General features: G+C 37.4%; 3 protein-coding genes across 7 annotated transcripts in view; 2 read left to right on the top strand and 1 right to left on the bottom strand.

Moving 5' to 3' along the window:
* Window positions 1–11: 11 nt before the first annotated feature.
* SGCB (sarcoglycan beta) lies at window positions 12–7,328 on the top strand. 2 transcript variants are annotated; one of them, XM_021528637.3, is made up of 6 exons: window positions 12–57; window positions 1,495–1,704; window positions 2,494–2,679; window positions 2,792–2,983; window positions 3,488–3,619; window positions 4,437–7,328. In XM_021528637.3, exons 1-6 carry the CDS (start codon window positions 34–36, stop codon window positions 4,638–4,640), a joined length of 948 nt encoding a protein of 315 aa, XP_021384312.1. In that variant the 5' UTR covers window positions 12–33; the 3' UTR covers window positions 4,641–7,328. The 2 variants fall into 2 exon arrangements, with proteins under 2 accessions (XP_021384312.1, XP_085434753.1); XM_085578627.1 differs by having other exon boundaries at window positions 12–1,167.
* Window positions 7,329–7,679: 351 nt separating this feature from the next.
* Window positions 7,680–19,564, top strand: LRRC66 (leucine rich repeat containing 66). The gene is made up of 4 exons (XM_077782835.2): window positions 7,680–8,292; window positions 10,658–10,827; window positions 11,346–11,676; window positions 12,910–19,564. Exons 1-4 carry the CDS (start codon window positions 7,680–7,682, stop codon window positions 15,396–15,398), a joined length of 3,603 nt encoding a protein of 1,200 aa, XP_077638961.2. The 3' UTR covers window positions 15,399–19,564.
* DCUN1D4 (defective in cullin neddylation 1 domain containing 4) overlaps window positions 19,339–23,674 on the bottom strand; it is a 41,912-nt gene continuing 37,576 nt past the window's right edge. For all 4 annotated transcript variants that reach the window (XM_085578628.1, XM_021528340.3, XM_085578629.1 and 1 more), the window contains one exon: window positions 19,339–23,656. In XM_085578628.1, the coding sequence (XP_085434754.1) occupies window positions 23,601–23,656 (56 nt within the window). In that variant the 3' untranslated portion in view covers window positions 19,339–23,600. The remainder of the gene's footprint in view (window positions 23,657–23,674) is intronic.

Below are 23,674 nucleotides of genomic sequence, written 5' to 3'. Positions count from 1 at the left end.
GCGGCCCCCGCGCAGCGGCGGCGGCGCGAAAAGATGGCGGCGGCCGCTCCCGAGCAGGTCCGTTCGCAACGGGACGCGGGCACGGGGAGGCAGCGGCGCCGTCCCCGCCGGGGCCAGGGGGGAGCGGGACCGCGGGGAGCAGGCGCTCCGGCCGGGGGTGCTGCAAGCGGAAGGGACGCTCGGACGGGGGCGCCATTTTCGCGACGGTGGGCGAGGCTGGTGCGGTGCCGAAGCGCTCCGGCTGGGGAGGGGAGAAACGGCGGTCGGGCGGCGCTTGCCGCCTTGTGCCCGGCAGTGTCTCTCCTCCGGGGAGAGGCGGCCCGAGCCTGCCGTCCGGGCGGGGCGGCCTGCAGCGGCGCCGTCCGGCCCGCAGGCGCGGGGCTGTGGCACAGGAATCCTTGGCGCGCCGGGAGCGAGGCGCCTGGCGTTGGCGCGCTGGCGCTTGGCGCTGGCCGGGGGCCAGACGCAGCCGCGGGTGCCTGCGGGGCCCGCAGCTTGTGTGAGTTCTGCAGGGTCACGCTGCGCCCAGAACATCTCCGAGGGAGCCAAGCCTCCACAAACTCGTCCGGGTCAAGCACCTTTCTCAACACCATCTCTTATAGTTCTTCAGCAGCGGAAGAAAACGCGGTGTTGTTACTCGTTATATCAGTGTAGATATGTGCGAGTGCAGTTACTTCAGGTGTAGCTTTAGGATTCGTTTGAAGTGAACAAACTTAATTCCATCCAAAAGATCAAGCTCCTTTGAAAACGTGAATCACTAAATAACAAACTGTTCCGTTCAAGGGAAGTAGAACAAATTTTTGGACAGCTACGAAAATACTTTAAACGTTAATTTCACTATGAATATGTACAAGAGTTTCCTCTGTTAATTTGTTACATTGACAGGATATCCCTTACAATTTCATAACTTCAGATTATTACCTGAAAGCTATGCTGACCAAGTTCCCCGTGCCAGGTTTGAAGCCTCACAGTATCTTTCTCAATGCTGTATGCAAGCAGCAAGAGTTGAATGCAAACCCTGCGCTGTCAAACTAATTTAAAAACTGTATCCACCACACTTTTTTTGAATAGTCACTGAGAGTCCATCACATATGAGCATGGAGGGAACTAAAATCATGTGTATTGGCAGATGACCTACAGGATTATGTCCTGTATCATCCCTGAGAGGTAAAAACTTGATTAATTTCTTGGTAGCTTGTTTTAGTTTTTTAACTGTAATAATGTCATTAATAATTCGTATCTGCCATGATTAAAATTATATATTAAGCCATATATTGTCTGAAAGTATCTGTATTTTAAATTTAGTGATTGTCCTAGCAGAGGTTGCTGTGGTTCTAAGTGTATTCTGATAGCTGGGTGTCAGACTTAAATTAAATACTGAACATAATATCTAATATATTCCACTAGTCAATTTACATTTTTTGCATACATATATGTGCGCCATTGTAGGTAATTTACATGCCTTTTAAAGCTAACCCATGCCTTGTGTTACAGCAAAGCTCTAACGGCCCGGTGAAGAAGTCTATGCGAGAGAAGGCTGTGGAACGCAGGAATGTTAATAAGGAGCACAACAGTAACTTCAAAGCAGGATACATTCCAATTGATGAAGACCGTCTCCATAAGACAGGCTTACGTGGCAGGAAAGGCAACTTGGCCATATGTGTGATTGTTGTTCTTTTTATTTTGGCTGTCATCAATCTGATTGTGAGTATAATAGCTATAGTGTAAGCAGCATTAGGTCATATTTCATTCTGACAGTTCAGTAAAAAAAAAGTTTCCAGTATGGCTGAGGACTTAACACATACTGAAGGAGATTCTCATTTTTCTGCATTCTTTTTAGTTCTTTTGTAGTCTGAGCAAGGTTAAGAAGAATGATGTAAGCTCAGGCATGATTATTTTGGTTATCATGGTCATCCCATGAGAAGTGTTACTCGTACATAGGCATTCGGGATATATGGCATATAAAACATGGTTATATTTTAATATTTTACGTTACAGAGCTGTATGTGAACATTCAGAATTAACCAGCCACTGCAATTTAAAGCTTCATTGTTCTAATAACCACATTTTTATTACTTGGTCAATGAGAAATAATAAATTATTTTTCATAATTGCACATCCATCTGTGAGGATGCATTCTTGCAGTTCAACGTTAAGTATATACCAAGCTGAACTGTTCAGGAAATTTGTTTAAGTAATTATTACCCTTAAGTAGAAAAAAGATATAACCATGGATGTGATTTAATATTTCATATATATATAAGTCATTTCAGTTACTGTTTCAAGTATGTCTAAAAATAATTTAAAATGCTTTTCATAATTAAATGTGTTATGATGTTTTCAGTAGGAACAAACTAAAGTCAACTCACACTTAAAGCTCACTTAAACACTGGCATTAATAATTGTTCAAATAAAATATCTAATTTATACAATAATTGTGGTAGAAAGATCCAAACAACCACCATAATCCTTGAAAATGTGTTTCTCTTTCAGATTACCCTGGTTATCTGGGCAGTGATAAGAATTGGTCCCAATGGTTGTGACAGTATGGAATTCCATGAGAGTGGCTTGCTGCGGTTTAAGCAGGTGTCTGACATGGGTGTTATACATCCCTTATATAAAAGCACTGTAGGAGGGAGACGAAATGAAGACTTGGTGATCACTGGGAATAATCAGCCTGTAAGTTATACCATGAATTGACAGTTTGTGAGCGACACTTCAGAATTACACTCACATTGCTAATAAATGTTACATTTGAAGCATCATTAAGTTCATGTCTTTGTTTCTGAAGATTGTATTTCAGCAAGGAACAACCAAGCTTAGTGTAGAAAAAGACAAAACTTCTATTACCAGCGATATTGGAATGGAATTTGTTGACCCACGAACACAAAATACTTTGTTCAGCACCGACTATGAAACTCATGAGTTTCATCTGCCAAATGGAGTTAAAATCTTGAATGTACAAAAGGCCTCTACAGAGAGGGTATGTTTCTTGTATTTTGTAAGTAATGAGAATACAGCCCATCGTTTGTCTAACAGTAGAGTAGGGTTAGTGGTATAGAGGATTGAGTGTGCCTTTGGAAGCAGTGAGCAATCCTGTTGCTTAAAAAACACCCTCAACTATAAATACATAGGAGGAACAGATTAAGTGAAAACAGAGGGGTAAATTTACATAATCTGTTTTAACAGGAAGCCTGTATTTGGTACCAGTGTTAGCTGTGTATCCCATTAAAATTTTCATATGAATTGTTATCTTTATACAAAAAATTAATTTTACATACCTTCTAAAATTCAGTAATCCTATTTTGAAATTGAACATGGAAAATAACAAATATGCAGAAGCTGCAGAAGTAGGAGGAGGGAAAAAAGTACTTTCAAGTTTTTTATTAAATTGCTCAGCACTACTTTTAGGGTAATTAAAGTTACTCAAACACTAGTGGCACATTTTTACTAATCTGTAATACAGTTTTTTTGGTTGTGTTCTTAGATTACCAGCAATGCAACCAGTGATCTGAACATAAAGGTTGATGGTCGTGCCATTGTCCGGGGAAATGAAGGTGTTTTCATCACAGGGAAGACAATTGAGTTTCGAATGGGTGGAAATATGGAACTTAAAGCAGTAAGTATTTCAAATTAAAGGATTTTTTTTTAACAGCTTAGTTTCAAATTTAGGTTGATAGTAAACTGATGTAGTTTTATGTAGTTTCAATTTTATATAAATTACTCATGCAGTATATTTAGTAGGATTTAAACAGATTATTTATTACTTTGCTGTTAAGTAGTGTTTGAGTAGCTTCAGGTAACATTGATTTACTACTGTTAAAATACCAAAAACCTACTATGCAGTTAAAGCTAAGCTATTGGCCTCTCTACTGACATGAATACCAAAAGGAGTTTATTTCCTCTGGAAGCTTAACCAGGATTGACAACCTTTGCCAGAAGAGCAGAGCATATAGTTTGGAGTATTACCTTCTGTGGTGCTGCTGTAAGACTCACTAGCACTGCTTTAACATTTTTGGAGATTAAGATGGCAGTATATATGGAATGATGGAAAAGAAGGATAAAAATAGAGGTATATGCACTTTCAAGTGTGAATGAATTTCATGTATGAATTCAATTTCAGTTTCATGTCCATGTTTTACACTTACTGCAATTGCTAGTAAGAATGTAAAGGGAAAAGTCACCCTACTGCTGTCTTTCTCTATATCGATCCACCACTGGAATAGCAAAGTACATCACTGACTAGAAATCCATAGGCATCGCTATAATTTTCATTAAAAAATTAAACATTTGTATACATACCTTTTTTATTATTGTTGATTCTACAGCCATCCAAGAAATGTTATTTATCCATTAAACCAGCTCGTCCTTCTCAGAAACATTTACATTAGAGGTTGTAGTTCTATAACTTCTTTTTGTTTTTTTCTCCTTAATAGGAAAACAGCATCATCCTGAATGGAACAGTGATGGTCAGCCCGTCACGACTGCCGAGTTCTTCTTACGGGGAGCAGTTCAATAACGGCAACTGGCTGCGCTTCAAGCTGTGCATGTGTGCGGACGGGACGCTGTTCAAGCTCCAGGTGACCGGGCAGAACATGGGCTGTCAGACCCCCGTCAACCCGTGCGGGGCCACGCACTAACACAAACTGCCACAGGGACGGCCCTCGTTTGTGTTTACATCGATTTGTATGAAGTAACTGCATGCCTTCCAGGGTTTCTTTTTTTACAGCAGTTTATACTAACATTTCTTACATAGGATTTTTAAGGAAAGGCTGTTACAGTCAGCAGTGGTAGGTTATCATGCTTCTAGCTGCAGTAGTGGCACTGAATCTGTAAGCTTTCAGTGTACGTGCATACTGAAGTATCTTCTTGAATTGGGATCAGTAGAATATATGTAAAGAACATGATCTTGGCAACAACTCTACTGCCTACAGTTTTCTCTAGAGGAGGTTTTTGTCCTACATCCCAAGACCTTGAAGACTGCTGTGAACACAACTGCAGTCTGGAGTACGTCAACAAGAATGTCAACTTTTTGTTGGAAATAGATTTTCCTAGGATGGCTGAAGTGGCACTTTTCTCTTATTTCTTGTTGATACATTGATTTACCCCAAGCTTAGGTGGTTTACCAGATGTGTACTAATAGGCGTAATGGCAGATTCACTTTAAAATATCGCATTATTTCTGCCATGTATTCATTCTCACATTGTTAAAAAATTATGTATTGTAAATAATATTTGCAAAGTAATACTGAGTATAGAAACATAACTTGAATTTTGAAGTAGTCTTGTGATTATTGAAGTGTTGCTTGAACTTCCATTCTAACTGTGCAGTTAATCCATTCTGCAGTTGCTTAATTTATGTGAAGTACTTATAAGACGTTTTTATATTAGAGGTACGTTTTTAAAGATGTACTTACAACTTGCTTACTACCCAAAAAATATTGTTTTCCTGGGTGTTCTAATGTGAACAGCATCTGAGTCCATTACTCAATCGGTAATAATCTAAGCATAACTGTTGCAGCAGTGTCTGAGGTCAGATCTCTCCTCATAAATGTCAGTACTGATGCATTACTGAGACTAGTGAATTGAATTCTGAAGTTAAACTGGAGGTCTGTAATAGTAAAGGTGGTGGTAGGGCATCAGGGTAAATACATGTGTATCAGAATTTGTCAGCCGTGAACCTATGGTGAACTGGGGCCTATTACAGCCTTCCAACTGCTTGTGCAGCAGTGAGGTGTTTTGTGCTAAAAATAGACCCACTATTTATAAGATTCCTTCTTTCCTCACCCCATGTATTTCTTCAGTTTAAAATAGCTTTGTTTTGCAGTAACATCAAGTAACCTTAATGTTAGAGGTCTCAAAGTGACTTTGTAACAGCTTTTTGACAAGTTTTTTGATAAGCACACACTTCTTTACCTAAAAACTGTGCGAGTTTTACACATTAACTTATAAATTGAAGTTTATGTGTAAAGTTTATCTTCCTTTTAAGTTTAATATCTTCCTTATTATCTTCCTTTTTTTGTTACAGGAAGATAAACTATCTACCCTTGTTTTACAATGCTCAAAGTACATAGGATTCCATAAAATAACAATCAGCTTCTGCTGTAACAAGAAATTCATATCTAAGGTCCTAATTTCTGAATTTACTGGCAGGCAGTAAGCACTCATGCAGCATGTGTATGGGTGGAAGCGATTTTTGGAGGGGTAGTCATCAGTGAGGCATTACAGCACACAGGGGAAGTCAGAGGAGTCGTATTTCCCTCACTGCTCAAAGGCAAACGCAGATTTTGATGCTCATTCAGTTGTTGCAGTTTTGGGGCTGGACAGCAGTGGAGCTGTTCTGACAAAATCAGAATAAGCAGAATATAATGTAGCAAAAACCACTGAATTCTCACATTAAAGATTATGGGGAAGTACTAGCTTTTTGCATACTGCCTTCATGGACTTCATAGTTTCATCAGAGTTAAGATTTACTAAACACTTAACACACATTTTGCTGCTTTACACCCATCTTTGCTGCTAAGCAGTGCTTCAACTAGTATCTGTTACAGTTAAGAGGAGGAAATGAACTACTGCTTTTAGAATTTTCACTCTCATACTAATGGAAGTTTGTCACTTTATTTTTATGTATACAAATGCAAACACATATTAAAAATATAAAGAGCAGTATCCTCAAAGCTGAAGTACATCTTGAAAATGACAGATACTGCCTTGGTCAAGTAGGTTAAACACATATTAAAGCTTTTCTCTGATTAATACTGACATGCGTATATGCTAATACTGGATTCTTGAAATTATCAAGAGTTCTTTTTAAAATACTGTGTGCAATGTACAGCTGAAAGATCTGTCACAAAGGTACTCTTAAATCATGATCTGCAGAATTGTTTTTGAAGTGTGGATTTTTTGTCAAAATGTAGCAAAACCAATTATAAAAATACCAAATGAAATAAATTATCTAATTTGCTAGCCACCATGTATTGTTAGTATAATTTATATTTATATTACATGGTTTGAGAAACGTTGGCACCACACATGCCTTCTGTTGAGCATTTACTTGTTTATCTTTTAACTGCCTAAGGTACATTTTTCTGTATGTATTTAAAACATTGAGTGGAACACTGTTTATTTCAGTCCCACAGATGCACTTAAGATTCTGTGTTTATAAAGTGTATTATTCTACATGCCTCTCTAAAATGCCATACTGGGTATGCCAAAACAACTTGCATGTGAAGAGCTCTCGCCATCTGTAAGTGTGGAGGTTGTTCCAATGAATGAAAGGCAGTAGAATTTCAAATGCTTGTTTTGAAATAAAATAAATTCTAAGATGCAGCTGCAGTTCAGAAGTGTTATTTGTAAGAATATAGTTGTTCATTAAAAATACATTGTTGTGTTATTGATATGACAACTGGAAGTATAAAAATTGTTCCACACCTGTTTGTCATAGATTGTTTGTGGTGAACTTTGCTCAGTGTAATTGTGTGTGATACCTGAAGCAAAGTTCAAAAGTCTCCACTGTTGTTAGATCTCAAGCTCCCAAGAAGTTGTGTTTCTCGACCAAAAGGCTGGAAAAGAAAAAAAAAAAGGTTCTGTTTTTTGGGATAGATGGTGGGAGGAGGGAGGTTACCAGTTTATGAATGCCCTTTTTGAAAATAAGACTCCAAAACTGAATGTTTAAGTAGAATGTTGGTAATGCCATGGTTATTCGGTGTTGATTTTTTTTTTAATGTCAAATTGTTTTTGCTTTCTATTCTTGTTGTGCTGAATGTAACCATAATTCTAATTTTACACATAGATACTATGGATAACTATCACTTGCATGTCATAGCTGTGGTCCTTTATTTTAATCTTCCTGGATCGGTGGGAACCAAGTCACAGCAAATTCTTCCTGCTACACATCACCATTCAGAGTGCCGGTGGGATGGGCAGTTCTTATTGAACTGCTCTTTTACCAGAATATCTACTATTCCAGAAGATTTATCACAAATAGCAGTAACAGCTGATTTGAGTTACAATAATATTAAAACTTTTGTGTGCTCTGATGGAAGAAATGAAGAGTGGATGCTAAAACACCTGAACCTCAGTAACAACCTGATTTCTGAACTCACTTTAACTACTTGTACAAATTTACCCAATTTAGAAACTCTAAACCTCAGTGGTAATGCCATCCACACCCTCACACTGGAAATGCTTATACCTGCACAGGGGTCTAAAAAGTACAGCATTGTTGATCGTCTCCTGCCTGCTTTGAAAGTATTGTCAGTTGAAAGAAATAATCTTAATACAGTTCCAAGAGGTAAGCATTTCAAAAATCTTTTAAGAACTTGACTCCTATGGGGTAGGTTGGTTTTGGGTATTATTCATACATCTTACTGAATCCAGAATGTGACTTTCTTGTTTTATTATCCTTAAGGTGAGGGAAAGTTCCACCAGCAAATACAGAGGCGGAAGTAAATTGGTTGCTTGTTTACTTTGTTAGGTTTTTTAATACAGTCTTAGCAACTCTACTGTGTTAATAGCAGTCAAATATAACCAGATTTATCATTTTAAGAGCCCAAGCAGTATTCTTAATTGTTATATAGAAAGGGGGAATAAGGATCTTTGGAAAACTACCGGCCTCCACATCCCAGTCATGGACTTTAAGGTCAAAAAAAATTACAGATCATTAATTTCATACTACCCTTCAGAAGGAAGTCAGCACTTTTAAATAAAATTTGGAGCAGTTTCAGTATTTCAGAGTCAGGAAAATATATTTTGTTAATTTCAAACATTTTTGCTCTGTGCCATTTAATACATAATCACAGTGACAGCTTGGTGTAACAGGAGAGGGCTGTAAGGTTTCAAGAGACTTTGAGGAAGGCTTTGCTGGTCACTGAACTATGCTGGGCAGCTTAGCCTTTATCCAGGGATGATTCACAGTGGCCAAACGGTTTAAATGAAGCAGAAGCTACCAGATAAGCAACCCTGTCCTATACAATATGTTGAATTTATTGATGTCTGCTAACATAATCAGATTCATTCGTTTGAAAATACAGGAAGACAAGTGATGACAAACAAAAATACCACTTATCCCACCAAGTCACACAAAGATAATATATTTTCCCCTACACAGGATCATTCAGTTTTTCTCCTTTTATGCTATTAAATAATTCTCTGGCATTTCATTTTATGATTTTGTGGTGTTTGTATAGACAAGGTATCTGAATAGAAGTATAGAAAAGCTTAAATTTTAAAATCTATTAAGATTTGTTTTGATAAACATAACTGCCAATTATAGGATGCCTCAGAGGATCAGACAGATGAATCCTTTTCTATAAGAGACTAAGTTTTTTAAGTTCAAATTGCTGTGCATGGTACCACCATTTTTAAAGTTACACTTAATTCCTATATTCATTTAAATACATGTTCAGAACCTTATTCTTGTCCAAAATACTTCACTAAAATTCTGAGGTTTAAGCTCTGGAAAGAAAACACAAACTGCAGTTCTATATTGGAGGTTTCCCAGGGAAAGGAAGGAGAGAAATCCTTCCCCTACCTCCCTCCACCTCGCACCAAGTAAGGCTGCTGCCCACTGCTGCCACTGCCATACAATTGTATATTTTTGGCACAAACTTAAATTCAGGGAAGTAGCCACAGTAAAATTCCTCATGCAGGTACACTGATGAATTTATGAACTGACAGAACTTCTGTATGCTTTTCCTATCACCTACCTTTAAGTTTTATACCAGGGATGAATCATTCCCTCTGCTTTTCACAATAACCCAGAGATCAATTACTCAGTAAACAGAACTGCTGTCTGAGAAAAGAGGTTTCTGGTAAATAGGGTGACACTAAGGGCAAATTTTTTAAGAACTAGTAGCTTCTCAACACCCCTGTATGATCAAAAATCACTTTAGAGTGACATTGTGGTGTTGAACACTCAGCATCAGTGGGCATGCTGAGTGTTCAAGTGCCTGCTTTTCCACTGGACCTTGCAGACTGGAGCTTCAGGAGCTGCCTTCCCAGCACCTCAAAACAATTAGGTGTCTCCAGCAAACAAAGTGTTCTTTGTGCAAGATGTTATTGTAACTAGGATACACTGAAGAATATACTATCATGCTTCATAATTCACAGGCAGATAGGCATAAGCAACAACATGGTTTTGTTTTCATTTGGTTTTACATCCTATTAATACAGTTCAAGTAATTCCACATACAAAAAACTCCCATGTTACTGCCCATGCAAAAGAATAGGAGATACTGTATCACCTTTTGCATCTCTATCTTCTCCTTGCAAATAGCATATTTGGACCTTGTCAGCTCAATATAATCCACCCTTTTCACATTCCTTTCCTCTCCAGTTCACCAGAAAAGTTTGCTCAAAGTACAGAGATCAAAGTCAGAATAATTTTGATAGCACAAAAAAATGCTAGTGCTTTTATGAAAGTATCCATTTTTAAGACATTCATTGACTGTGAATGTTTTAATGTGCCACCTATTGATGCTATGCAGCTTTTAGAATGGGACAACCCCTGGCTAGGAAAGGCATAGTATAAACGATGCAGCCACTCATTGCAATAGTGAGGAATGGAAGGAATTTTGTTGCAAAGAATTTTATAAGGACACTTGATGCAATTGAGAAAACAAGAATATGAAATGTAAAATAGGGTTTTTTCTTCCTAGGGCTAGGCCTCCTGCAGTCTTTACAAACTCTCCATATGTCATCCAATGCCATACAACAGATTGACCCAAAAGATTTTCAAAACTGCTTACAGCTGAAGGACATTGACTTGCGAAACAACAAGATAACTAAAATTCATCCAGATGCCTTCAGAGATCTCAACAACTTACAGGTTGTAAAGCAATACAGTTGTTTCAATATTTTATGGTGATCATTAAAGATATTATTTACCAACTATTCAGCATGATTACATGGTTCTGATTATAATACTAGTGTAGAATTTAAAAACTAGAGAAAATGGTGACCTTAATATTTTATATATTTACTTTTTATATGTAGGAAAACACACATGCTGAAATATAATATATATAATCATAAATTCACCTTTTCTGTATCCCACAAACCAATCCATAGCAATACATGTCCCTTTCTACCCCCATCCCTTCCATGGCAAGAGCTCTGCAACTCCCTATTCAAACAGAGGTAAGTCTACAATGGGAGAATTCTAAACACCAAAATTTAAATTTTCATCTACATTGAAAAGCTTAGAACAACATTATTGAAACCCTAAGCACATGTACTATTCACAGAACTACAGAAGTGCTTGTACACTAAACATTGTTGTAAGATGTTGCAATAAGAATTCCATTGTAAGCCTTATCAAATTAATTCTGTATTATTTCCAAATAGGTCGTGGATCTCCGTGAAAATGCTCTGACAATCCCACTACCAAAGATACTAGTCAGTTTGAACTTTTTTCAACTTGAAGTGCATTTGTCAAAGAATGCCTGGATATTTAACTGCAGGTTAAATGCTTTTAAGCATTTCTTTCATTTTGTCTTTGACTCCACAAGGCAGAAATGGAGCCTTTCATATAATAAGTCTGCCAACAACTCCCAGAAACCTCTGTTGTATCTTTCAAGTTTCCATTTAAACTGCAGGGACAATGTTTTCTTTAAAAGGGCCACAGTCCCAACAGGGAACACATCAGTGCTGACCTGTAACTTGGACAACATAAGAGGTATGTAAATCAACCACTCCGTTCAAATGCTACTAGAATCCAAATGAATGCAGAATGATCAAATAAATCTGGTTTTAAAAGTGGTTTCTAAAGACACTGTTTAAAAATAACTGAATAACAATTTAACATGCAAAAATATTTCATGAGAAAGTAGTATTCTGCTTAGAATATTTGAAAGTTAGGTTTCCTGCGTCTTCATCTCCTTCCTTACATAAAGGAGGAAGTGATGCTAAATTCCATACAAATAAGATTCAGTAAGTAATGCATTACAAATGTATTGGTTCATTTTGACTGAAGCAAAGGACCAAATACCAAGGTGGCACTTCTGAGTTACAGCAAAATAAATTGAAGGTTTATTTGCAGGGAAAAAGATTTTTAATTCTTTTAAAGAAGCACAGCCACTGTAGCATATACTTCACTTACATTTAAAATTAATAGATAACATTGAGGTTATAAGCAACAAAACCTAGAGATGGAACCATGCAGATGGAAAACTAAGACAAACTCAGAGCAGAAGGTGTATTTGTAATGTAATGTGCCATAAGGCAAAATGGTTTAAATCTAATAGACTAATAGTACTTGGAGGTGCCAAGGCTTTCCCCGGGGAATACTTCATCCGCAAATGAAAATATGCAGGACCTATCAGAAATGCCACCTGCTCTGTTTACAAGAAAAGTCACAGAAACCTGGATTAAAATAAACACACTGGATTGCAACAAACTCAGTTGGGAACGAAAGCTGATCCAAAGACAAAGCCAAAAACACAACCTTGAAACAAACTGCTAAAAGCCAACAACCAGCCATGGTCCACACTAGCTCAAGTTTGGAACAATTGCTCAGTCTATATAAATACCCTTGCAGACCAGCTGGCTGTAGATATGTCTCTTCCACAAGGAAGATCAGCAGGTGTTTCTAGTACAAACCTGAACTTGCTTAGATTATTTCAGTGACCTCCTGCCTCACATGACTAATTTTCTTGTAAAGTCTGTGATTAAGAACTCACTGTGTACTGTGTTTTTAGATGGGAGGCAATGGGGACATGCCTGTAATATGGTTTAACAGACTTTGTACCATGTAAAATTATTTAGGATGGATATAAAGAAAATGGAGTTTATGATAAACTGTAAAAATTATGATAGTCCAGAGTATATTCTTAAAATCATCACTGGACACTATAAACCTAGCATACTATGGTTTTAACAAAGACTGAGTTTGTATTTTCTTTCATTTCAGGCAATGGAGTCTCTTGGTGGACACCTAAGGGCAGAATTTCAAAAAATCACCATCTCCCTCATATGACACTGGATAAAATGAGTAATTTAGTGATATACAATGCTGAGAAAACTGCTGAAGGATTATATTTGTGTATTTTTAATACAACCAACGAGAAATATCTCATTTATAATATAGAGGTGAAAGAAGGAGTCTCAGCATTTTTGGTTAGAAAAGCCAGGGACACTAACACTGTTTTTAGACAGAAAGAAACAGAGCCAAATTTTGCACTGGCTGTCTCCCTCTCTGTGCTCATTACATTTGTTTGTGCTTTTTGTCTGGGTGCGTTTGCTAGACCCTACCTGGAGAGCCTGTGGAGACTCGTGCACAGGAATAAAAATTCACGGCCACAACGCACATATTCTAATCAAGCTTTTTCACATGAAACCTTGAGCAGAGAGTCTTCTGCAAGCAAACCAACAAATATGCAGTGCAACACATTATTTTGTGATAAGAATTCTTTAAGAAACACACAGATTTTTCTTACAGAAACTTCTACTGTGTACGAAAATGGCACTGGCAGTGGTGTACATTCACCAAATCCCAAAACAGAGGACCAGAAACAAAGCAATACTGAGATCAACATGAAGAAAATACCAGCATTTTCAAAAGTCCAAACTAGTATTGACAATAATGAAAGTATAAATGTTTTTAATACTGGACTATTATTTGTAAGGACAGATTACCAGAAAAGCAATGAAATAAAACCAAACAGCAATGAAATAACACCAAACAGCAAAGTAAGGAACAACTCTGGTCTGCTGCAGTCTGAGATCACAAAAGCTACACTAGATTCTCCAGAAAGAAAAGGTGTTCTTTCACATAATAAACCCAGGCACACTAGAAAATTTATGCAGGAAAGGCAAAGCTGTGAAGACCTTTGTCTAAATGGCAACAAAAATATACATAGTGATGCTGGAGATTTTATTTCAACATGCAGGTCCAGAAGAGATGCAGATATTGAGAATTTAAGCATCTATGAAACAATAGAAAACTCTCCCCTAACAGAGCATGACTGTAAAAGGATACATTCAGAGAAAAAAGATGCTGCAGATGATATATTTGGTGACAGTTCTTCAGCTGAAGGGACTCCATTCACAATGAGTGACTGTAGTTCTTTATCAGACTTTGAAGTGGAACAACCTGGTATTAGTGACAACCTGCCAGTGTGTAAATCATCGCTAGATGAAAGCAATACAGACAGTGGAACTGAGAAGTTTGTATCATCACCAGGGTCTCCAAACATTACTGCTGAACTTCAGCAGACTGGGAAAAATGAAGATGAGAACAGAGCCTATTTTGAAACCACTATTAATTATGGATCAGATACTACCATGCAGGAAACAGCATGCCCTTACACTGATAAAAGAAGTGGCCAGGTAAGCGTGTCCGATCCAGATACAGTTAGTTCTTCAAGTCAAGAAATTCCAGATACATTTGATTATTTTACTAATGCAGAGTCAACAGTACAAAACTCTATTTCTGATTCTCTCCACAGTCAAAGTACAGATTTTGGTAACATGGTACTTAAGTTAAAACCTTTTCCCACATATGACACAGAGAAAATTTCTGAAGAGGATGAACTGCAGCATTCTCTTCTTCCCAGAGAACCACAGCATTCCCTCAGCTTCAGTCACACAGAACAAAAAGGAAATGCACCAGCAGGAAGTACAGATGAGCACATAGCCAGGAACTCCCCTGAAAAGAATAATGGTGAAGCAGACATTACATTAAGAAGAAACATGAGTATATCTGAGGACAATGGCCTTATTTTTGCTCCCATTGATACTGATTTGAATGAAGTTGTAAAAAAACCATCACTGCTGCATTCCAGTCAAGAATCATCTCTTCAATTGCTGCCTGAACACACAGTTGAAAAACATTTCATGTTTGTTACACAGCAAGATGATTTGCTACCACAGGAGAAGCAGGCTTGTGCAGATAAAATGCAAGGAGGTTCTGATGAGAAAAATTCTGATGGATTCACAGAACTACAGGATACCAGCAATTGCAGTCTGCCTGAAGAAACACAGAGTCCTACAGCAGTTCTGCTGCATCGTCATAGTTCTGGGAAAACACAGTCAGAATTCACAACAGATGATCCCTTCCAACTGGATCAGACTGATGAGGATGAGTATTCCTTCTCAAACCCACAAGGTTTCTTCAATGAAAGCACACCACGCAGTTCATGCTCCTTCCCACAAAAGCCTACAAGAAATACAATCTCTGATTCCAGCACTGATTCCAGCAAGATGAAGGATCACACTACTTTGACAGAACTGGAGAACCATTCTGCAACAACTGTAGAACACCTCCAAAATTCCAATGAAAATCGCAGCCAAAAAAGTCAAACAAATGCGGGACAGGACCATTTTTTTGTTAAGAAGAAAAGAGCATTTGATGGATTTGCTAATATTTTGCAAAGCAGGAGAACAAACTTCAGTAGTTGAAACACAAAATGGTAACAACTAAACTCCCACAGTGTTTATGTCATTACAGCAGGTACAAACATTATTTTGTTTTAAAGTGAAATTACTTTTGTTTAGAAGGGTACTCATAAAAAACCCAGTAATAGACTTTATAAAATACTACTCCAGAATATTAATAAAGCTTTTACTGAATTATATTTATTTTCTCATTATTGGTAGTTGATACTAGTATATAATTTCCCTTGGAATTTGCTTCAGATACTGTCTTGTCTTTTTTCTAAAATAAATGCAATATGGAAATTTATATTATTACTATTAATGTGTTTTTGTATGGGAGTCAACCTATACAATGAAATAGTACATACTACAGTCTTCTGCCATTTGAGCCAGAATTGTGGATTATCTCTGAATTCCTAGTGTGGCAAAGATAAGTAAAGTTCAAGCAGTATTCAATTAGATTTCAAAAATTACTTTCTAACTTGTCAAAAGAGAGAAAACTACCTTTCTCAAAGACACAGAATATAATTCAATTCTACAGAAATATCAGTTATAGAAATGTAGTTATAATGGGACATCACCCGAAGTTTGCAGATGTAGTGATATAGACAGGGTCATTTTAAAAGAGACAAAGGATCCTATAACCACTTGAGAATTTTACTTAACAGAGGAAAATCAAGAGCAGTTCAAAACTGCTATTTTAGAACATCAGCAACCAAAATATAGCAATCGTAAGGTAAAATTACCTCTGAATATAGCCTAAGACCCTTTCAACAGACTCAGTATGACTGATGCAGTCCTTGAAGGGAAATGTCATCATGAAGGAGAGCAGACCCAGTTCTGAGAAAATGCAGGAAGCTGGCTACAACTCTGAGAAAACTCTTTCACAAAGACACAGTTAACTCCTAAAAACCCCAAACAGAGGAACACATTTCAATTCCTTCACAAGAGGAGTAAGTCCAACGGCACACTACATCACTGAACCTACCTTTAAAAAAAAAAAAACTAAGAACAAAGCGGCCACTGTGAGTTTCAGTAAAGATCATTATCCACACAAGTTCTTTGTGGCCAAAACAACTTTAAAAATGCAATGCCTGAAAAAAGCACTGACTCACTCTTTTTGGTATCTATGGGTCTTCAAACACCATTAACACCTCTCCAAGGCCTGTCACCTTTTGGCTGCTGCAGCTGCTAACAGTTAAGAAATCTAACTACACAAGCAATTTTGTGAATCATGAGGAAAAAACCCACTCATACACTAGAAAAGTTTTGCCATTAGCTTTTGCAACAGTCCAATAGGATTTCAAAATATGTATTAGAAAATTATTTTCTCATCTTTTTTTCTGACCATGAAAATGCTGCAGTGGTGAGGCAGACAGTACACTACTCATAAGAAGCTACAAGATTTCTAAGATTCCCTTTGTGCCATAAAGTTGTGGAAAAGTTTCTGTTCTTGTGAGACATAGTAAATTCGCTCCTTTATAATGGAATTTTAAAATGTGGCAAAATATTCATTCTACTGCCAAAATACTATGTTTCATCTGAAACTTATCTTCGTATGTCTGCCTAATCTTGCCGCTGTCCTTTGCTACTCATCTCTCCATTCTATCATGTCTTCATTCAAACACTCAGCTGCTTCTCCTTCATATTAGTTCATTTCATTAGCAATTGCTCTTTAATACAACACCTTTGTATTTTTGGTGACTTCCACACAGTACTCATCATACTCTGCTCCTCCATACCCACCCTATGTTAGCATGACCTTCTGTATACACTTAGCTACACAGTCCCACACACACTGACCCCAAGACTGTATCCTCACATTTCTTAACATTTCATCCATTGTATCTTGTTCATACTGAAAGCTGATTTAGGTTATTTGGCCAGTGAGAATTTTCCAGGACACCTATACTAGTAGCATGCCCACTGCTGTTACTATCCCAGTTGATTGTGGGTAATCAGACAAAGTCACAGAATAAGCTTGATAAAAAAGGTGTAAGCCTGAGTGTGCGCTGAATGAATTTGTAAATGAAGCATGAGGAATTGGCAAAGAGGATGTTGGCAATAGTCTGGACACACCCTTCTCACAGAGCAATGACCTGCCAAGCTCCACAACTGACAGGACACAGAATCCTTCATACAGTCAATCAGGACAGGACAAAACACAGGAGTTTTAAAAGCAGATCAAGAACTTCAAATATAGTAATGAGAATGAAACAAAACTCCCATTTTCAAACACATACTTATAATAGTTTGATAATTGTCAAGTATATTTGCTGTAGGTACAAAGCATTTCAATCTTTCCTGAATATGCTGAAAATTGGGCTGGAAAGAACCTCTTAAATATAAGAAGACATGCACATTTAACCTACACATAATCAACAAAAATATTTTTCGGATAGTAAATTCTTCATGGTAGAGAAGACTGTGACTCACCCCCTCTGATAAATGCAGGTAAGCAACAGCCTACATTCTAAGAATTGGCAAAGCCAATCTCAGCCTTCATCAGAGACACAAACACAATGAAAAACTTCTTCAGGATGGGTTCTGCAATACGATATTCTAATTAAAATGTAAATATATCCACAAGTAATATTTTAAGTTGGAAGCAATATCTGGATGTCACCTAGTTCAATGATCCTGATCAAGCAAGGCCACCTAGAGACAGTTACTCAGGACCACGTTCAGATGGCTTTTGAGTATCGCTGAGGATAGACTCAGTAACAGTGCACGGCAACCCTCACATAAAAAGAGAGCAGTTCCTGATGTTCAGATGGAGCCTCCTATGTTTCATTTAATGACCACTGTCTCTGGTCTTGTCACTGGGCATTGGCTGAGTAGTCTTTGTCTTCTTTACACCCTCCCTTCAGATATTTAAATATTTTAGTAAGACTTCCCACAGGGCCTTGTCTTCTCCAGGCTAAACAGCTGTAAGGCTTTCCTCATAGAAGTTCCCATGCCTTCATTTATCTTCATGGCCCTTTACTGTACCCTCTCCAGAACATCACACTGTCTCTGCTACTGTGAAGTCCAGAACTGGACACAGAACTCAGGTGAGGCCTCATCAGTGCTGTGTAGGAGGGAATAGTCACCCCTCAGAATGCTGGCAACACTTTGTCTGAATCAGACCAGGGACCACTCACCTTCTTCACAGCAAGGAATTGCTGCTGGCTCGTCTCCAGCTTGGTGTCCACCAGGACCCCCAGTCCCTTTTCTGCCAAGCTGCTTTCCAGCTGGGTGGCCCTCAGCAGATACTGGCGCAGGGGGTCCTCCCCAGCTGCAGGACTTTGCATTTCTCCTGGATGAAGCTCATGAAGTTCCTGTCAGGCCATTTCTCAAGCATGCTGAGATCCCTCTGGAAGGCAGTATGATCCTCTGGCTTATCATCCTTCACTTCCAGCTCTGTCCTATCAGCAAACTTGCTGAGCAGACCCTGTGCCCCATCACCCAGGTCAGTAATGAAGCTGTTGAACAGGGCTGGACCCAGATCTGTACCCTGGGGTACAGCACTAGTTACTGATGTCTAGTTAGACTTTGCTCTGCAGACCACCATTCTCTGGGCCCGACAATTTTCAGGTTTCACCCATCTGCTTATCCAGTCTATACGTCAACAGCTTTTCTATGAGGACCTTGTGGGTCAAAAGGCCGGACCAAGATGAGTGGGTAACAATTATGCCTCTGCAAAATTTTGTTTTGAGACATTTCTGCTCAAATTCACTTACTGTTAAAAACTTTTGTATTACAGTACTGTTTTACACCAACACATTCAATTTGAACCATAACCTTTTTTAAACATGTACCTGTTCCCAACAGTTTTAAATACTGATTTGCTCCACTATTACAAACCAGGGGGACAAGATCGTACACACAAATTCCCTGCTAATATTTGAGAAAGGCTGCCTGTTGATGTATATTCAGATATGAGAATTTCTGAAGTATGAATCACAGAAAAATCTGAAGTCAGTTTCTGAAACCAACACAAATACTGTTTATTTGTGGGATGCCATTTTACAACAACACCAAGAAAAGACCTAAAAATCAACTGGATTAACTCATGTTAGATGGCATAATAATATTTTCATCATATTGCGAGTCACAGGAGTTTAGCACATCTTATTTATGTAATATCCAAGTAACTAAGACATAAAGCATTCACAGTTACAGGTTAACTGCTGTTCCTGCCACAGCAGTGTCAGTAGGTGCTATTTTGACACACGTACACATGCACACACACAGAGTGGGGGAGTGGGCAAGAATTTAAAAAATAAGCAAACAAACAAACAAAAAAGCTGAATTTTGGTCTCAATTACAGAAAACAAACCATTCAATTTGTGGATGGATTCTGTATAGTTTTACAACAATATGTAAAGACAAAATATAAGGCCTAGAAAGAGGAATCACAGCAGCTGTAAATAAAACCAGGGCAAAAGCTAACCTTTAAAGCTGCCTCTATAAATTCCAAGAGTATCAAAAAATTTCTTAGACTTGTGACTAAGGGTCAACAGGCACCTGGGAAAACCTTAGCACAACTGAAGTCCATTTCTTGTCCTTCAAAATAGTAACTTGGGAACATTAACCAAGTCACAATAAGCTATAACTAATTTTGATTGCATAAGCATATTTCTGATGAAATAAAAGACATGTTTGTGGTAACATGGGAGAAAGCCTCTACAGAATTAGAAATTGCTACACAAAGATAACCCAAGTAGTTATTGTAGCTTAAAGACAACCTTAAAGAGGTTTTAACTGAAAACTCAAGTACATAAATATTTTCAGTAATTTCTATGTTCTTCAGCTTGCTTTCCTTGGAAAATATAAAAAGTGTAGAAACAACAGCAATAGAGAATTATGATAATACTTTAAATACTTAGTATCACTTCGCTTTAGAAGGAAATTTAATTCATTACTGTTTTGGTTACTAATATTAATAGAGCAATTTAGGTTGAAAAGATCCTTAAGTTGAATGCAAAGAGCTCCAAATGTTTCTCATCTATCAAAGAACATCAACCGCTACAGTCTCTAGACACTGTTTTCCTTTCACTGTCTTTCCAATTTACATCTCCCAAATGCCAAAAAAGAACTGTAGATTGATCATCAAGTTTCTACTAAAAGTTCAATAACAGCACACCAGTAACATTAGTACAAGACTCGTAACACTTTTTCAGGAATGACCTCTCAGTGTCTTGTCCCAGAAAACAGCATGTTTTGTACATTATTCTTCATAAGGGCTGGGATGGGAGCACACAATCCAACAAAAAAAATTCTACATCAGCTATTTGATGGCATAATAAACAAAAAAAGCAAATGCCACACTTGTACTAAATACAAGATTAACTGAGCATGTTAGTTATGTTTCCATTATTGCAAGTTTCTCCAATACACAGGAGCAGGCAATGTTAGCATCTTATGCTTATCAACATACATAGCAAAACCAACAGGATGGATAGCACAGGGAACCTCATCAAACCCACAGGTCCATTTTAGTCCATTTGTTCACTATAGATTTCAGTAAATCTGTCTCTACTAGCTTTAATTGAATCTGTGGTTTATTTTATGAAGATGCATGTTTATGAACCTGCTGATGGGTTACTGATTCACACTGTTTCAAATGGAAGAAAAAATTTGCAGCACCTGATTAATTTCCAAACACATTCTTCCTTTTCATCACTCCCAATTACTTTTACCCAAATTAAAAAAAAAATGTGTTTGCTTACACAGCTCAAGTACTTTCAGAGGTTTCTTTCATCATTTCTTTGCTTTTAAGTAAATTTTTTATTCTGATAAACATTTGCAAAATTGCCAACACCTGGCTGAACCAATTTCTACCAACCCTGTTATATGAAAGCTATACCTGTAACAGTAATAGATTAAGTGTCTTTGGCTCTTGCTTCCATTATTGGAAGCTCAGTTATCTGTGACATACAAAACCTTTTATACAAACCTGTATTTGTTGCAGGACTCATACCAATTTGTGCTAAACAGTTTCCTCAAGTCAACAGCTAGCTTAATGTTTTAAGAACAATTACACCTATTTCACATAAAATCTTGGCAATCACAATTTGGCCTAATGTTAAAAGTTATATTGCTTCTAAGTTCATTCTTTGAAGAACTAAACCAACAGCTCCACTGGTATTTCATTACAGTAATACTATTGTAATAAACACATTTACATCAGAAATTTTAATAAAAGGTGTATTTTCTTAAGAGGCTTATTGTAAACATTAAATATCACACTCCACTCAATTAATTTCTTGTGCAAACTGGCATCAAACATGGAATTAAGGTTATGTGCATTAGTACATGAGAAAGCACTGACTGTGTATGTTTCACCACTACTAACTTTAAAAAGCACTATTTAGTATTATGGAAATACAAATGTAGCTATTTCACAGGAAAGGTAGTATCTTCTTCTTAGCATCATGAAATTCTAGGTTTTGTATATGCATGTATATTGTATATTTATGTATATACAAATATACACAAACAGACATGCAGTTTTGTCTTTGGCAGCTGAGCTTGAAAAACAAAAACCAAGAACAACAAATGGATCTGAACACAACTGACCACCTCTACCACGACAATTACAACCTCCTGGCCCAGGGCAGCAAACAAATGTGCTTTTGCTAAACTAGACTTAATCCTCAAAGGAATCAAGTCAATGGCAGTTGTTCCTCACTTGATGGCAAGGACAGAACCTTCAACACAGAAGAGAATTTCACTTTCAATTTAAAATGCTTTCCTCCTGTTCCCCTGGATGGCATTCTAGGGAAATAACGAAACTGCCAATACCTTGTAAATATTTCTACAGAAAAGTTATGTTATTTGTTGTTCCAAAACACCCACTGCCCCTTTGCTGTTAAATGCTCCATGAATCAATAACATTTTAATAAATCCTTAGGGATAAAAGTTTAATAGCACCTGATACTGTAAGGACCTATTTATAAATATCAACACTAACATTAATAAAGAAGGGTAAGGCAAAGACAATATGACAAAATTACAGAACTTAAACATTATTCCATTCACTCATTTTTTCCCAAAATAATCACTAGAACCATCCCATACAGATAAAGAGATGAGTGAAGCAGGCAGTGGTCCCTGCTAAAAAGTACTGCCACTTAATGCTGGTGTCTTACATGCCCGTTGCCTGCAATGGACATTCTGCCAGGAAACTTTAATCCCCAGTAGGAAAGAAAAGGTAATATTTTGACTATTCAACATCATATTTTTTCCAGTATCACATATTTAAGTACTTAGAAACACGAAGCTGGAGGTCCTTGGAAAGACTAGTGTTACAAACAAAAAAAATCCCCAAAACCTTTATGTCTGTGCTAGGGCTGAGCATACTTCATTCCCCAAACCACTGCTTTCAGCTAGAACTTTTAACGTCATTGGGTCACTAGATCACAAGATAGACCAAACACTCTTGGTACACCAAAAATTAAAAGAAGTATGCCAAAGGCAATTTACAGAAGTCTAAAACCCATTTTTAGAAGGTACTTTAATTTGTTAATTGGTACCTGTAACGACTACTGCAGTTTTAACATTAAAAAGTCAGTACTTTTTTCTTCAAATGGAAATAATCTGTGGCATGTACAACTATTACAGTGTTTAAATATTTGTATGTATATATATTTTTTAAGACACCAATGTTTCATTCCTACAAAGCATTAGGTCAGGTTTGGCAAATTCTGGTGAAGGAAATCACAGCATGCCTTCTCTTCTCAGAGATTGGCATCTCACATAGTAACATTGAAACTGTAAATAGTTCTTCACATAACTATGTCCAGAAACTCTGAAATGCTACATTTGAGACCAAAAGAAAAACAAAATAACTAAAGTTTCAACAGACATGTAAGTTATGATTAGAAATATGCCACAAAATTATTTTTACAATACATTTCTGCAGAAATAATTCCTAGGTGAAGCCTTTTTTTATACACATATACAAAATTTAGACAGCAATATACACATAATCACAGTGAAGACTCTGGCAAGTTCACCAATTTGTAGTGTAAATACAAAATGCAAAGCAGCCTTCAAAGAGAACAATGCTAAACAGCAAGCATAGCTAGCTTGTTAAATAGCAAACATCAAAAGTTCCTTGCCAAAGGGATGCAGTGCAAGAAAAGCAGCATGCACTTTGATACAAATAGCAGTTTATGGCTAATGGTTGACATAACTCTGGTAACAGTGACTCTTGAGTGGCTGTGCATAGTTAAATTCCTATGTCATCTGTTTTCCTTTATACCATTCCACAAACTCATCCAACAACACTGGCCCTGTGGAGAGATCAAATA

Source organism: Lonchura striata, chromosome 4 (genome assembly GCF_050655825.1).
Source record: "Lonchura striata isolate lonStrDom1 chromosome 4, ASM5065582v1, whole genome shotgun sequence".
Lineage (NCBI taxonomy): Eukaryota > Metazoa > Chordata > Aves > Passeriformes > Estrildidae > Lonchura > Lonchura striata.
Note: the sequence above shows the minus strand (reverse complement) of the source record. Positions and strands in the feature narration are given on the sequence as shown.

Bases quoted from the DNA above. Each gene is read 5' to 3' on its own strand.
- SGCB (XM_021528637.3), top strand. From the start codon at position 34: ATGGCGGCGGCCGCTCCCGAGCAG. The intron at 2,680-2,791 runs GTAAGTTATACC...TTGTTTCTGAAG, and splicing joins TCACTGGGAATAATCAGCCT to ATTGTATTTCAGCAAGGAAC. The intron at 3,620-4,436 runs GTAAGTATTTCA...TCTCCTTAATAG, and splicing joins GAAATATGGAACTTAAAGCA to GAAAACAGCATCATCCTGAA.
- LRRC66 (XM_077782835.2), top strand. From the start codon at position 7,680: ATGTTGGTAATGCCATGGTTATTCGGTGTTGATTTTTTTTTTAATGTC. The intron at 8,293-10,657 runs GTAAGCATTTCA...TTTTCTTCCTAG, and splicing joins TCTTAATACAGTTCCAAGAG to GGCTAGGCCTCCTGCAGTCT. The intron at 11,677-12,909 runs GTATGTAAATCA...CTTTCATTTCAG, and splicing joins TAACTTGGACAACATAAGAG to GCAATGGAGTCTCTTGGTGG.